This window comes from Vanessa atalanta, chromosome 22 (assembly GCF_905147765.1).
Source record: "Vanessa atalanta chromosome 22, ilVanAtal1.2, whole genome shotgun sequence".
NCBI lineage: Eukaryota > Metazoa > Arthropoda > Insecta > Lepidoptera > Nymphalidae > Vanessa > Vanessa atalanta.
Window position 1 is genome coordinate 3,765,177 of NC_061892.1, and position 16,263 is coordinate 3,781,439.

The 16,263-nt window shown below is 34.6% G+C and overlaps 1 protein-coding gene across 1 annotated transcript; it reads left to right on the forward strand.

Annotated features, from left to right (window-relative positions):
* Positions 1-86: 86 nt before the first annotated feature.
* Positions 87-16,068, forward strand: LOC125072778 (nucleoporin NSP1-like). Its single transcript, XM_047683471.1, has 13 exons — positions 87-270; positions 793-840; positions 1,037-1,132; positions 1,814-1,938; positions 2,250-2,331; positions 2,818-2,927; positions 4,537-4,687; positions 4,806-5,888; positions 6,816-6,897; positions 11,294-11,462; positions 12,962-13,137; positions 15,154-15,265; positions 15,750-16,068. The coding sequence occupies exons 1-13, from the start codon at positions 204-206 to the stop codon at positions 15,906-15,908; spliced, it is 2,460 nt and encodes an 819-aa protein (XP_047539427.1). The 5' UTR covers positions 87-203; the 3' UTR covers positions 15,909-16,068.
* Positions 16,069-16,263: the final 195 nt, after the last annotated feature.

Genomic DNA, 16,263 nt, shown 5'->3' on the forward strand with positions numbered 1-16,263 from the left:
AATGCAAAAAAAAGCATTAACAAATACGAAACGCAAATAAAGTTTATCAATTATCACATCTGGCAGCACTGCTTAACGGTGATCCGTCCGCGGCATTTATTTGTTGTGACATTGAAAGCGGTTTATGTATTGCAACTATTTCCAAAAACTATTTGAAATATCTTTATTATAAATATTGGTATCTTGATAATTAATTTTACACAATGAGTTTTTCGTTCGGTCAAGCAATAACCACTTCTGGTAGTACGTTTGGTACTACGACATCTTCAGGTTAATATTTACATTATTTGAAATTAAAATTTCTAAACAATTGCTATAATCTTATATACCTTTTAGGAAATATTAACGTTTCTACAAACACCCATATATGTTTGTTTGATAGAAATTTCTTTTATTTTTAGTTTCCAGCAACATAACCTTAAATTTATATTTTCGTATCTTTAACAAATGTATGTATCATAATGTTATGGTTTAAAAATGTTAATCAATCATTATATACTATAAGCTTTAATTTAACATCAAAACTGAGGTATCTCATGAAAATTTTTATTAAGGGTGTAACACTAACAAAATAATCATTACTTAACAGTAAGGATTTTGAAATTTCAAATATGATGCTGAATATACTATATAACTATTACACTTGACCAAAATAAAAGAAACAGCGCCACCTAACCATCAACATAACTTTGAGATTCACTTGCATTATTTATCTATAAATAATCAACTTTACCATTGTAGGTTCTTCCCTAAGTATTAAATTGTTACATATATTATTATGAATATTTACAGGGTCACTATTTGGTGGGGGAGACAATAAGGCATTTCAAGGAGGCACTGGTACAGTATATTTGAAATTTGTAATTAATTCTTTTTTAATAAAAAAAAATAAAAAAATTAAGTATTATCAGTAAAATATATGGTATAGCAATTATTGTTTTACATTAATTACGCGCTAAGTGAGACTTAATACCAATAACAATATAGTAACTTCTAATTAATAAATGGTCTAAAATGTTGATTAATATTATTACAGATAATAAAACAAATGTCTTTGGTAGTCCTACAAGTAGTACACCCGCATTTGGAGGTTTTGCTCTCGGAGCTAAAACTACAGCTTCATCAGGCTTATGTAAGTTCAAATTTTATATTAAAGTGTTTTTGTATGATAATTACAAGTAAAATATTATTTATCGAGTATAAATCATAATTTAACAATTACTTATATTGGCTGGTTTTTATTTGTGCCAAAAAGGCACAGATTATTTCGCCAAATTTATGTGCGATGGACAAGACACGATAGAGATTGATCGGTACAGTCGAGATTACAGGCTCAAATTAATTTTTAAGGCATTTGATTAGAAACCCATAACCTAAAACAACACAATAATAATAATTAGATAAAAAAATAATAAATTAAAAATACTTCTATTAAAATACATCAGAACAATCACAAAACAATTTACAGCTTAATCTTATTATGTTCAATAAATTTACATAAAAATTTACAAAATGTACCAAAAATAAACATTCAACATTAATAGGATTTTTAGTTGATACATGCAGCTTGAGATAAGAGAGACAATTATGTATTAAAAAGAGAGAAAAGAAATGAATTGATTCACAAGGTCAAAACTTGTTTCCAATTTTATTTTAATAATACTTTTGACCATCAACAGATACATAACAAATTAAAAATTACTGGACAAACAGTTGCTATGGTCTTTGCATATTTATTTATGGTTATTAGGTTCATTAATAGATATTCAGACAAGTTTTCATTACTTATTATTTAATTTTTTATCTATTTCAGTTTCAACGCCAGCAACAACAAATGCAGGTTCGGCCTTCGGTGCAAACAAACCTCTATCATTTGGAGGGTTTACATCACCACCGGTGCAAACAGTTGGCAGTCCTGGCTTTGGACAACAAAAACCAGTAAAATTCTTTTTTTCTCATAAGAAGTATATAAAATAAAAAAAACTATTAATATTTTAGAACATTTGGTAATCATGTTATGTTTATATTAGTCACCAAACCATTTTTATTCAGGCTCAAATGTACATAATGGATAAAGTTCTTTGATAAAGTAGGACTGATATAAGTGAAAATTGAAGTAGTGGAGTAGATGAATCATTATAATTATATGTTGATGGTTGCCTAACCTGGCTAAACTTGGAATAGATATACTAATAGGCTGTAAAACATAGGCAATTTTTTTAATAAACTTTTTTTTTTTAATATTTCAGGCAAATCCAACAGACAAACCACAGTCAGCATTTGGGACAGCTACCCAGCAAGCTCCTGCGTTTGGTACACCTGCAACTCAAGGTAAAAATCCACTATTTAAAAATTCTTTGAACCTAAAACTAGAGTAATTTTGGTCAAAGTAATTGTAAATGTCTTTTTCTCTTTACAAAATGTTTGAGAACCCACAAAAAATTGCCTAGATTTGCTTTAAAAAAATATTAAGGCATTATATTTTGCTTTTCAATATATATAACAGTTGTTACTTTTATATTGATGGTCCTCTTTAGCTTTAAATAAACAAAGATTTTGGGTCCAAACCCCAACAATTTTTTACTTTCTTAATATCTATTCATAACCAATTTCATATTCAATGGTCAAGGAAATTATTCTGACAAAATCTGCATGCAACTGATCAAATTCTACCACAAATGTTTCCACAGGCTTTTGCCCACCTGTGGGACATTCACAGACTGTAACATTATTTTTTTATAAGTACTTCGGAAATTGGATATATTTTTTAAATTGTTTTCTATATGATTTATAGAATAAATTGTAATTTAATTTCAGCCTCAATGTTTGGTTCACCGACGGGCTCCGGATTCGCCTTCGGCAAAACAGGCGGTAGTTTCAATTTTAACACACCTGCTTCTGGATTTTCTGCACCTCAGACAGCTGCTGTATGTTAATTAATTAATTTATTTATTGAAATAGCTACACCATCAACTTATCACTAAACACTTAAAATTAACAACTAATTCAAAGTGATATGTCTTTAAAAGTGTAAACAACTATAAACCAAACTAACCTATATAAAACATAAAATCAAATTTTCATAACTAAAATAAAATATTGTACTGAAGAAAAAGCAAATAAAAAATATAAAAATAAAACAATAATTAAATATATTACTTATAAGTTATGAGATTGAACTATGATCTCTTTGGAACGTTTAACAAAATTAATTTTATTATTACGAAAGATGTCAATATCTAAAGATGTCTAGGAATAGTACTGTACTGTAGTAGAGGAACTGGTAAGTTGATATGCTGGATAATATTTTTAAAGTCAGGTGCATTTCAAGAAACCTAACATCTCCGAAGCCTTCAATATTGTGGTGTATTGGTTATTATTAAAGTTTAATTTACTATCCATTATTACTCCTAGGTCACGAATTGTATTAGACTTTACTAAAACAACTTAAGAAATTTAGTAATTAGATAGAAGAGGGTTTTTGTTTCTTGTAAATTTGATGAAGACATTTATTAATATTGATAACCATTTTATGTTTTTGCACCATTTATAAAATATAATTGATTTAACAACAATTTTTGAAATATCATTGATAAAGACCAGGAAAAGTATCGAACCTAAATGAGACCCTTGAGGAACATCAGATGTAGGCACCAATGCAAAAGAAGAATAGCCATGTGTAATAACACGCTGTGATCGACTTTTTAGACAAGATTTGACCCATCTTAATAAATTGCCATGAATACCATAATGTTCTTATTTTGTCAATAATATAGCGTGGTTTACCTTATCGAATGCGCTACTGAAATCAGTATAAAGAGAATCTATTTGAGTTTTATCGTCGACATTCTTGTTAAGATCATTAACGTAGTTCAAGATACTACTATTCGTAGACCTATTTTGTCTAAAACCATGCTGTTTTTTGGAGATAATATTTTAAAATATTGAATTATAAATGGACAGATAAGTTTTTCAAAGAGTTGTTGAATTGTTTTTAATATTGAAATTGTTCAGTAGTTTTTCACATTACGCTTAGTACTATAATACTACACTTGGTACTATAATACCGGCTTTCCATTTTGTAGGAAATGTCATGGATAGTAGGGATTTTGAAAATAATATTTTTAGAGGAAGTGTTAAGTACTTGCGTGTCATGGAACCAAAGGCCGGAAGCACACCTGCAAGCCCCCCGGTGTTGCAGATGTTCATGGTATTTCTTCATAAGCCCATTAACGACTTCATAGATAAATTAAAACTGTTGAGCCAATTATCTCGGAATTTCTTTTCATTTTGAATACATCGCCGTTAACTAATCCTACAGAATTAATATCGGTCACTAATTCTTAATAGCTATTATTATGAAGGTACAAAAAAGAAACTAACATTAAAATATTTTCACTACTACTAACGGAAAATACGGTTTCCTTATTGGAAGTTATAAAAATTTTGTGTTTGCAGATAATACTTTATACGTTATAAAAATAAGCAGTTAATTCTACTTTATAATTATAAAATTGTCTCATTAATATATTCAAGGCCACAACAGCATCGGTGCAACAAACGGCACAGCCTTTCAACCAAAACACAACACCGGGTCAACAATCATCACTAGGCTTTGGACAATCTGCATTCGGATCCAAACCATTCAGCTTTAATGCTTCTAATCCTGCTTCTACTACAGCAGCAGGTATATTTGTAAATTTAAATATCTTAACTTCGTATATCTGAATGATTAAACTACCTTCTAACTATTAGGTTATAACACAGAAACACATTATCAATTTTTACTATATAAATGTTTTCAGGACCAAGTTTCGGGGCATCACCGTCGTTTTCATTTGCACAAACTGGTCAAACTGCTAATCAAGCAACGCAACAACAACAACAACCACCTCCAAGCTTCGGGTCAACATTCACAACTCAACAACCAACATTTGGCAGCACAACAACAACTCAATCAAGTTCGTATTTTGGTAGTGCCCAATCTACACCAACTTTTGGAGGTCAAACGACAGCAGCTCCGAGTTTTGGAGCACCACAGACAACACAACAATCTTTGAATTTCGGAAATGTTCAAACAAGTCAACCACCATCTTTTGGAGCGAATCAGACAACACAACCTGCCTTTGGAACAACTGCTACTACTCAATCAGCGTTTGGAATGACTCCAACTAGCCAAACAGCTTTTGGAACAACGCCAACATCTCAAACAGCTTTTGGAACAGTCTCAACTTCTCAATCCGCTTTTGGATCAACACCACCAACAACACAAACAGCCTTTGGGACGACTGCAACGAGTCAACCAGCCTTTGGAACAACTCCAACGAGCCAGCCGACTTTCGGAACGACTCCAACGAGTCAAACAGCTTTTGGAATAACGTCAACTCCACAATCAGCCTTTGGCACAACTCCCACTACTCAATCTGCTTTTGGTACATCTCCAGCAACTCAGTCGGCTTTTGGGACCACGCCAACAACTCAATCAGCCTTTGGAACAACACCAGCAACTCAAGCGAGCTTTGGATCACCTCAAACTAGTCAAGCACTAAGCTTTGCAAAACCGCAAACGAGTCAGCCACCAAATTTCGTGATACCAACACTTCCCAATACTTCAGCTGCAAAAACGATTCAGCCGATTCAACCAACATTTGGTCAAACTAGCCAACCATCAACATTTGGTACAACAGCTCAAACTACTCAAACAGCTACCCTAAGCTTTGGAACAACCAGTCAAACTACACAACCAACTAGTTTGGCAACTACCACTCAGTCTGGGTTCGGCTTTGGGGCTAAAACTGCAAGTACTACATCAAGCGGTCTCTCTTTTGGGACAACTTCAGCTTTGTCATTTGGCAAACCAACTTCGACAGCTGCTACATCAGGATCAAGTAAGTTTTTTCCTTATTTAAAGTTTTAAACTAAATGTTTCAACGACCTTTTGAAGCCTCAATTTAAATTCGTATTCTGAAATTGTTTGCAAACCAAAAAGTTTTAACTCATGTTTAGTGAGAATTAACTTTATATTGTTAGTTATCTGATTAGTTTCATAAATGTCAGTTGTCTTATTTTGTGTCATTATATTTATATTGACATCCTTCATATTTTAATGTAAATCTATAAAGTGAAGTCTCAATTTCTTGGGTACATTATTCACAGAAATAGGTGGCAAAATCTAAGTTTAGAACTTATTCAACTCTGCATAAAGCCACCATACATAAATAAAATAATTACATTTTTTTTTACAAAAAAGTTATCTTTTGGTTGTTTTAAAATAATAACCAGTATGACACTTTACTCGCAAATTATGAGTTGTTGTAAAAGGTACACATAAAGCTAGAGAAAAGCAAATAAATATTTCACCCGTTTTCGTTTTTGGAACAGTTCTCAATGAGTAATAATGATTGATTTTGAAATCAATAATTCAACAGTACATAGATCATCTTGCGTATGCAATGTAAGCTTTAAATATAAATCTATATAACAAAGTATAGGTGAGTAGGCTTCAAAAGAGTTGTAGACAATGTTTAGCGTCATACATATGGGAATTCAGCTGTCTAACTAGTGGCATTTCAAAATCATATTTTTTTATCATTAAACCTATTAGTCTATTTGTATTGGCCATTTACTTTCAAATCTTTTTATAATTGTTAATCTGATCTATAATATTATAAAACTACCGAGTTTGTAAGTGTAATTTAAACTTACACTTAAAAACTCGGTACTTTACAATTAGAAAACGAATAAGAAAAACAATAACATTTGATTTTTTTAGATGAAAAATATAAATAAAACAACATCATTTTGCAAATTTTCAGCGTCAACTACAACGCCATCTGGTATAACGGCGTTGGGAAAATCAACTGCAACGACTATGCCGTCATTGACAACTGCTACTACGTGAGTAATTATTATGTGAACATTAAAAGTTTTTTTTTGTGTGTGCATCGGTGTCATGGCAATCTCTGTGTTGACGACAATAGTCTACCTCTTTAGTGGATGACTTAATTCTCTGTTAAGTATGCCACTAGCTTGAATGGATACAACGCTCAGCCATATTGTTAAATATATGTAGTAGGTTAGGATTACGGTGTCATTGAAGCATTATGTGTTATATGTTGTCTAGTTAGTAGTTTAGAAGTGGTGTGTTTTAGTGGCTGACCCATCTATAGGCTCGGTAGGTAACTTTTTACGTCGACAATTTTTTCAGGAAGCAATATAACCATTGGCTTTAAGACGGTAGTCAAATGTCCTGCAAAGACTGGTTTTCTGCATCAGGTCTGGCCCATCCACAATTAAATTTTTCTGATAGAAGGGGTGTGAATGGGGTCCCACCAATACCTTCGGGACCCAAGTCAATCTCACCTGCTAGCGGTACCCTGCTGATCAACGGACGAGGCTCTGACGCAGGCTTTTTTCCCTAGTGGAAATTTGAGAGAATGTGCAGCAGCGTTCTCTCAAATTGTCGAAGATCCGACTTCACACTGCGGTCTTTAGGCATCTCCTCCCCAATGAAATGAGGCACAAAAAGAAACGGCCCTCTGTTCCGGTAGCTATTCTCGATTCGGTAGCGGTCGTGGTAACGGTGGGGTGGAGGGTGCGAAGAATCCCCGGGTGACGGTAGGCTACCAATACAAACGACTTTATTTGGCATGTTACAATAGACGCACGCTGAGACTCGAACACCACATCGCCAAACTGGAAGTGGAGCTAGGTCATATTAACTAGCACGTTTTAAGGTCATCAGAAGTCCGAAGAGAGGGCGAGGACACGATAACCCTAAAGTTCGGTCACCTACTCTACTTCCGGCACGGCGATCAGAGCTCCCAGGGTGGCGTCGGTTTCCTGGTCAATAAGGCCCTCAGTGGCAGTGTTGTGAAAGTCAGTACTGTGTTGACAAGGTTAGCTTACTAGAACTGAAGCTGGCTGACAGATATTCCCTGAAAGTCGTACAGGTATATGCGCCGACCTCGGCACATTCTGACGACAAGGTGGAAGCCATGTATGAAGATATAACTAGCGGCCCACTACAACGTTGTCATGGGGGACTTCAATGCTAAGGTGGGAGTACAAGATAGCGACGAATTGCGCATCGGAACATATGGCATGGGACGCAGGAATCACAGGGGGCAAATGCTGGTCAACTTCCTCGAGATGCAAGGACTCTTCTTGGTGAACTCGTTCTTTAAGAAGACGTTCGAAGAGTTCCAGCTGGAACTTCAGAACCGAACTTCGCTTCGTTGGAAACCACCGATAGCATTGACAGGGAAACCGACGATGTGGTGAAGACTCTGTGCCAATTGGGACGCAAACATTTTCCCCTTGCTTGGAAGTACAGGAAGACCAAGCTCTCCACTGAAACTTTGAATGCGGCTGAGACGGGAAATGCCGCCTGACCAAGCTTCGTCAGTGGAATCCAAGACCCTCCATACGGATAAGAAACCTCACGCGGAAGGACCTCCGTTGCTCAAATACGGAAGTTATCAATTGAGCAGAATAGGGGGTCCAAGATGTTCTCAAGACCGCTGGGGAGAAGTCACCTGACGAAGCTGAAGACGGCAGAATCAATGCGTCTCGCCCGGAGATTCTAGAAGAAGTGGAGAAATTCTATGGGGACCTATACTCTCCGAGGATGGAGAAGCTTGCGACCCAAGGTGTAGACGATCCACGGGCCCCTCTTACGCGCAATTTTAGCAAAGACATCCCGGACGTCGACGTTGGCAAGGTTAGTGCGGCTCTCAGACAGCTTACAAATAGGAGAGCCCTCGGTGATGATGGTATTACTTCGGAGCTTATCAGGGCTGGGAGCAAACCCTTGCTAACAGCTTTGGCGAGACTTTATTCCTATCATCCACTGGGGTATCGTGCCGGTGGCGTGGTCCAGGAGTGCAATGATCTTGTTCTTGATAGGACTATTGAAAAACTACAGGCCAATCTTACTTTTGAGCCACGTCTATAAGCTGTTCTCGAGGGTCATCACGAATCGCCTTGCCATTAGAATTGACGAGTTCCAGCCACCGGAGCAGACAGGGTTTCGTAAAGGCTACAGCACCATGGACCATATCCATACTGTTCGGCAGATTGTATAGAAGACCGAAGAGAACAATAAGCCGCTGTGTATGGCATTTGTGGACTACGAGAAAGCCTTCGACTCCATCGAAACCTGGGCTGTTCTGGAATCTCTGCAGCGGTGTCATATCGACTGGCGATATATAGAGGTGTTGTGTTGCCTTTACAACGCTGCAACGGTGACCGTGCAAGTTCAGGACCAGAGAATAAGACCGATTCAGCTCCGACGCGGGGTGAGACAGGGAGATGTAATATCTCCAAAACTTACTACTCCTTACTAACGCGATGGAAGACGTCTTCAAGACTCTGGATTGGACTGTACGAGGCGTCAACGTCAATGGAGAGCGTATTTCACATCTTCGTTTCGCGGACGATATAGTCATCTTTGCAGAGGCGCTGGAAGAGCTTCGCGGAATTCTGGACGACCTAAATGGGTCCTCCCGGCAGGTCGGTCTAGGCATGAACTTGGACAAAACCAAAACCAGTGAGAGAACCAAAGTAACGGACATAGCTCGGAGAATCAGCAAGCTGAAGTGGCAGTGGGCTGGCCATATTTGTCGTAGGACCGATGGCTGCTAGAGCAAACGAGTCCTAGAGTGGAGACCGCGTCTCGGTTAGCGTAAAATAGGGCGACCTCCGACCCGCTGGTCCGACGACATTCGCAGGATCGCCGATAGAAGCTGGACTAGGGAAGCAGTGGACCGAGCAACGTGGCGCGCTCTAGGGGAGGCTTATGTCCAGCAGTGGACAGCAGTTGGCTGATGATGATAGGAGGGACAGAGTAATTGACCGTTTCAGTTTCAACTGCCAAGCCTTTGTCAGTCGTCAGCGTTTTGTTATTTTGCCTTTAATTAATTTTTGGTACTCAATAGATTTTGAAGGATGCTGTTTCCGCATCTTTGTAGACTCCTTAGCAGGCTAAGATATGATCCTGTTAAAACTCTCGATTGCTTATTCGATTTCTTCTGGCTCTTTAGTGACTCTTCGAAGTTTGACTTTTGATATGACTATATCCTGAAATAGTTTCCAGTTGGTGTACCTTTTGTTGTATACGTTTTCTGTGGAGGTTGAGTCAGTACTACTGTTGAATTGTAATTAAGTAGGGCTGATGTGTGGTCAGATGAAAGGTTCAATATTAAAATAGTTACTGCTTATACTGCTTGTAAAAAAGAAATTGAGCAATTCAGGAATCTTATTTCTTATTGTGGGCCAAGTTGTGTGTGGATTCAAGTCCGAAGTCCTCTACCTATTTAAGTATTTTTTCCTATGAGTAATCAGCCTTGAGGTCCAGAATGTGTGCTTTGCATTCCAATTGCCTCTGCTAATGTATTTAGACTCAAGCTTAAAATAAAGTTGTCTCATTTTTGTGGTTCAGTTTTTCTTTAACTGAAGTTTCTTGTTGCTGAGCAGATTGATATCCCTCAAGTGTATAGATTTTTATGCTATTTCCAGATGAGTGATTTGTTGTGTAGATTGTGAAATTGTTAAAAGCAATGTAATATTTGGCAGTTCATCTTGTTTCAGAAATAAGAGGTATGTTTGTTTCTCAACTTCTGATCAAGTGACCACTCGGAGTGAGTGGATCATTTTCCAATTATGCTTGCGATTACCTGGACCATTCGATCCATGAGAAATATCCATCATGGAAATTATGATTTTTTGAAAAATTAAACATAGTTTCTATTTGGTCAGCAATATTTTCTTTATACATATGGCTATTTTTGTGTATATTTTGTTTAGTTCAGTACACCTTGATTTATGTAAGCATAACTCTTGTCTCGTTCACGATTGTGATTTCTTTATAATTTTTTATTTTTATCATTTTTAAAATTGTCTTATTTTTTTCTTTATTGTTGATGGGTCTGAGTTTTAGTAACCTTTATCTATGCTGTTTATATTTTGCACTTTATTGTTTTCGTTGACTTAAAAACTTTCGGCCCCTATCTTATTTATTTCTCAATCAAATTTAATTTACGTCCTTTATTAATTGTCTTGGACACCTTAACTAACTGTTCAGTTTTTATTTAAAATAATATGGTTACGAAAGCCACAAAGGGAGGTGTAAAAGAGCACGGTATGAAAGAGTCAAAAATGAAATAATAAAACTATCTTAATTTTTTTACCAAAGGTAACGACGTAACGGTCAAAACATTAGTCGAATTAAAGTTCTCCTTTTTTAAAATCGACAAATTAAATAACAAATCAAATATTTTTGCATATGTTCCAGAACAACAGCCGCCGGACCGCCAGCGATTATATCATCAATAACATTCTCACAGCTGGAGGAGAGCATCAACAAGTGGACGTTGGAACTTGAAGAGCAGGAGAGCAGTTTTATTAATCAAGCCACTCAGATCAACGCTTGGGATAGGTTGCTGGTCGCTAACGGAGAGAAGGTTAGTGTATATTGCTTACAAATGACGGAGTTTGGCCAAGGAAACGGGTACATTGTCTTTAGTAGATGACGGTCTGTGTAGGTATAACACGGACTCTTTATCAGCGAAGTCCAAACAATTTTAATATTTTTAAAACAGTTTTAACTCTAAAATAACACATGGCCTTTTAAATTCACTCAGTATCGCCCCCAAGATCTTACGCAGAAAGCAAAAAAAATTCATTAATTTTGCAAATTGAAAATGGCATTTTTTATTTAAAATAATTAAAAACATATATGACGAAGAAGTTCCTCCAGGGTTATTTTTAAAAAGCGTGACGTCACTTTCACCAACATGATCTTGATGGCTCATTTTGCAATGAAATAATAAAACTCTTTCAGCAAAATAATAGGTTTATTCAACAATCGATCAGGACACAACGTTCGTCTGAACAGTCCGACGGCTCGAATGAGAATGAACCCCGAGCAACCGTCGCACTGCTTTTTATAGCAAACATCATAATAACAACACCTGTTGAACACAGGTGTTCAATCAATGAAATAACATTTAAAATTCATTTTTATGTTTAGTTTTCACAAATATTAATTCATTTCTGATTTTTAAACAATAAACAACAACTTATTTACAAATTAATTAGAAATAACTTGATTAAATAATCAATTTAAAGCGTTTGCGCCGACATATATATTATGTCGTATAAAGATATGTTCTAGATTAATATATTTTACTCATATAAAAACAACTCTTCAATGTTTTAGACCAGGGATGTTATGGAGCTCCGTAACCGTACCCGAATAAAAAAAAGTATTAATAATTTTGTTTTTGCATAGTTATATTGCAAAGAGATTAGATAATTGTACTTTTTTCTTGTTTAATTTTGGGAATTTTTTCCTACCTTATTTTTTTTTCTGTGATTATATCTCATACTAAGTAATAGACTACAAAAAAAAAGTAAAATAAATAAATCTTGTAATTTTTCGTTTACAATTTCTAAATAATCTAACATCCGTCACCGAAACAATCGGATAATCCGATATAATTTTGTATCCGTAACCATATCTGATACTGGTAAAATATTAATCATATATCCACATCCATATCCGAAAAGACATATCCATAACATCCCTGTTTTAGAATATCAAGTATGATAGATAGTAGATTAACGACTTAACTTGGTGGTAGAACTTCGTGTGCCCATCTGGGTACCTACCAGTCTGACTGTGGAGTCAGTGGTCATAACTTATTAAACACAAACAGCGCTACTTAGTATTTTTGTAATCCGGTAAGGATGATTAAGCCACTGTTCAGGCATAGAGGACTTCTTAGTACACAAGGTTGGTAACGTATTGGTGTGATGTATGGAATGGTTAATATTTCTTATAGTGCCAATGTCTTAGCGCAGTTACCATCAGGTGGCTGATTTGCCAGTCAGCCTATCTGTTACAAATAAAATTTAAAAATAAATGTCACTAATATAATGTTATTGGTTAAACTTTCAGATACTAGAACTTAATGATGCAGTGGAGACAGTCAAAAACGAACAGCAAAGTCTAGAACATGAACTAGATTTTGTTCTAGCTCAGCAGAAGGAGCTAGAAGATCTTCTAGCCCCACTTGAGAAACAACTTCTAGAAGACAAGAGTGACAGAATGAGAGATCCAGAAAGAGAACACATGTTAGTAAACATTCACTTAAATATAAAGCGAAAGTATTTGAACTGCCCAATATCAGTTTGCGTTACATAGCCCGTTTCAATAAACCATAGACCGTTATAGCCTATCATATTGAGATATGGACTATATAATATCAGGCTATGATTCACGGGGACGGACCAAGTAAAGATAAAAGTTAGTATCCTAAGATTGTAAATTATGTAAGGTTTAAAATCAAATTATATTTCTCCCAAGTAACCTCTTATTAGTTACTACCAAGGTTCAATATATAATTATATAAAAAAAATATATATATAATAATATAAAATTTAATAAAAGATAAATACTACATTATACTACTGATCAAAACCGACAAGAAACTCGATAGTCACACGCGCAAAATCAAAATATGCTTTCCAGTATAGTTTCACTTTTGAATCTTCATTTTCACAATTTTATTAATCGTAAATCTATCACCGGTAGCTCTATTTTCTCATATGTATCCTCGATGAAAAACAATGGATAATAAATTATACCACACTTTTTTATCGTCTAAAAATCTCATAGAATGATATGCCATAAATATTTATCTTTTTCTAATATTAAATTTATTATTTGTAAGACAGTTTATTCGACTGTTTTTATGATAGCATTTGTCCATATTAATCAAGACCAAATCATCCCAATAGAGGAGATTGGTCCTTTCAAAAATTTATTCAACACGCGTTTTGATATATTGATGTTTAGTGTCGGCTTGTAGTATTTGTTCCGTAGGTGTACCGTTTATGAAATTACGGATGTTTTGGGTTTAGAGTCTACGTCTCTCGTCAGCGCGATTTAAAAGTACTGTGACGCCATCTATGACGACACGAGTGAAAATAATTTCCGCTATAGTACGAAGTACGTTTTCCTTGTTTTTCATCGAAATCGAATAATTTGTTGTAGGTTTTCGTTCGTTTTTATTATAAAGATACATTTATCGTATCGGTATATTTATAAAAATAAACAATTAGTTTGTATAATATTATAGAAGTCGAGTAATACAGTAATATAGGCTTCAAAATTTAAATTATGAGTGGAATGTAGTTAATAAATACACTCGACCCTCGATTTACTGCTTAATTAATAAAATAAAAATTCAAAAATAAATTACTAAATAAAAACAGAATCAAGAAAATGTAACTAACAAAATATACATACTGTTAATTGAAATAATTTAATATAATAATACTACATCCTACATAGATTATAACTAAAATATATAAAATTTATACTAAAGTGTGTGCAAGCATTCAGCTCAATTGGTTTGAAATCACTTATAAGATTTTACTGATATACTCCAGTACTAAGGAAGTTTGTAAGAAAACATAAGACATGGTCGAGGAATCCCCCCCCCCCCCCTAAATCGTCTTACGTAATAAATTAATAGATATTATATAATAATGAAAGAATTATTATTAAAAATGATGTAATCATAAAACAATTACTTCTAAAAGGCCATGTATTAATCATTTCCATGAATCAAACTAGATTTTTTGTATACAGAGCAAAAATTATATATCAAACATGAAAATCGGCGAAAACTGACCCTGAGCTTTAAAATAAATAAATTAATTACTACTATGACATAAAAGATATGCCTTATCTTTTATTTCTTGTTTCTATAAAGTCACTAGGTGAAGGGGGGTATGTACCGCTTGATATAAAGATATCACACATACAAATTGGTACCGTAAGATACTTTAACCATTTACATTGACTATGTGCCACCAACCTTGGAAACTGATGTTATATCCTTTTTGTAATATATATGATGATTCGGTGGTACCTATCCAGATGGTCATGCTCAAAGCCTTACCACCAAGTGAAGCCTAAGAAGATAAATATTATATAATAAATGGCAAAACATTCTGCCTACCTCTTTCTTTTTCAAAATAAATATTTTGCGACCAGACTATAACATTTATTTTAATGTAAAAATATTATGAGAAATATTTACATATTACTTTATCCATTAATTAAAAATGTATTATTTCCAGGTACACGCTAGCTGAAACTTTAGACACGCAACTGCGACAGATGTCCGAAGATCTCAAGGAAGTCATTGAACATCTGAATGAAACGAATAGAAGTCAAGACAATAATGATCCGGTAAGTTTTAACTTAAAACTTCCAAAAATTACAAAGAGCATTTATATGGCACAGAAACTGGCTCCGAATCAACCAAATTTGATGTTTTTTTTTTGAGCACTATTATCTATGGCAATGTCTATTTACTTGTACGACGTACGTATGCATCGCCAAATAAAAACTAAAAGGTTTTGTGTTGTCATCTCGCGTTAATGAAAACATTTTACGCGCTTAAGCTTAACAAAAAATCGTTATTTTTTTGTGACCTTCTAAAAATCTTACAAACAGAAGGGACTCCTAGATGGTAGAAATGCAGTATCAAAAACGTACTTGCCTTTGAATAACTAAAACTAAACAAGAAAGTAACAATATTTAAACCTAATCCATCCGGAAACACTGGAATCGGGGAGTTCCCCGAAACCCGTTCTTAATAACATTTAGAATATAAATGCTCTATTTCGGAAATAATAAATAAACTCTATAATTTTTACTCGTTTTCTTTCAGATCGTTCAAATAGGTCGTATTCTCAACGCCCACATGTCGTCAATGCAATGGATAGACAGCTCCATTGCTCAGATATCTACTAAGTTGGACCAATTGAAGACCACCCACGACACGCTGAGGCGAGACAACGAAAGATCCTTTCAACTTACCTATAATTGATAATAAACTGTGTTTTTGAAATTATTTGTAAAAGTATTACTTTTTCTGTTGATTTATAAGTTGCAAGTTGTTAAATGTTTCAAATATCTGCATTATGTAACAAACACCCTCATGATCCATTTCAATAATTATTCATTGGTACAAATTTTTATACCAAAAATTATTACAAAAGATCAAACAATTATAATTTTGTGTTTTTTCGTACACTCAGTTGTAATAAATACATTGAAATATAATAAACACAGTACCTTTCATTGTTTGAATTTAAGTAATCTTATTTAGAATTCCATATTTTTTTCTAGTACTGATCAAAATAATATTAAAGTTTGAATGTTATATAAAATAAATAAAAATA

Coding starts and splice junctions, on each gene's coding strand:
- LOC125072778 (XM_047683471.1), top strand. CDS start 204: ATGAGTTTTTCGTTCGGTCAAGCAATAACCACTTCTGGTAGTACGTTT. Junction 271..792: donor TGGTACTACGACATCTTCAG/GTTAATATTTAC, acceptor GAATATTTACAG/GGTCACTATTTGGTGGGGGA. Junction 2,928..4,536: donor CTGCACCTCAGACAGCTGCT/GTATGTTAATTA, acceptor AATATATTCAAG/GCCACAACAGCATCGGTGCA.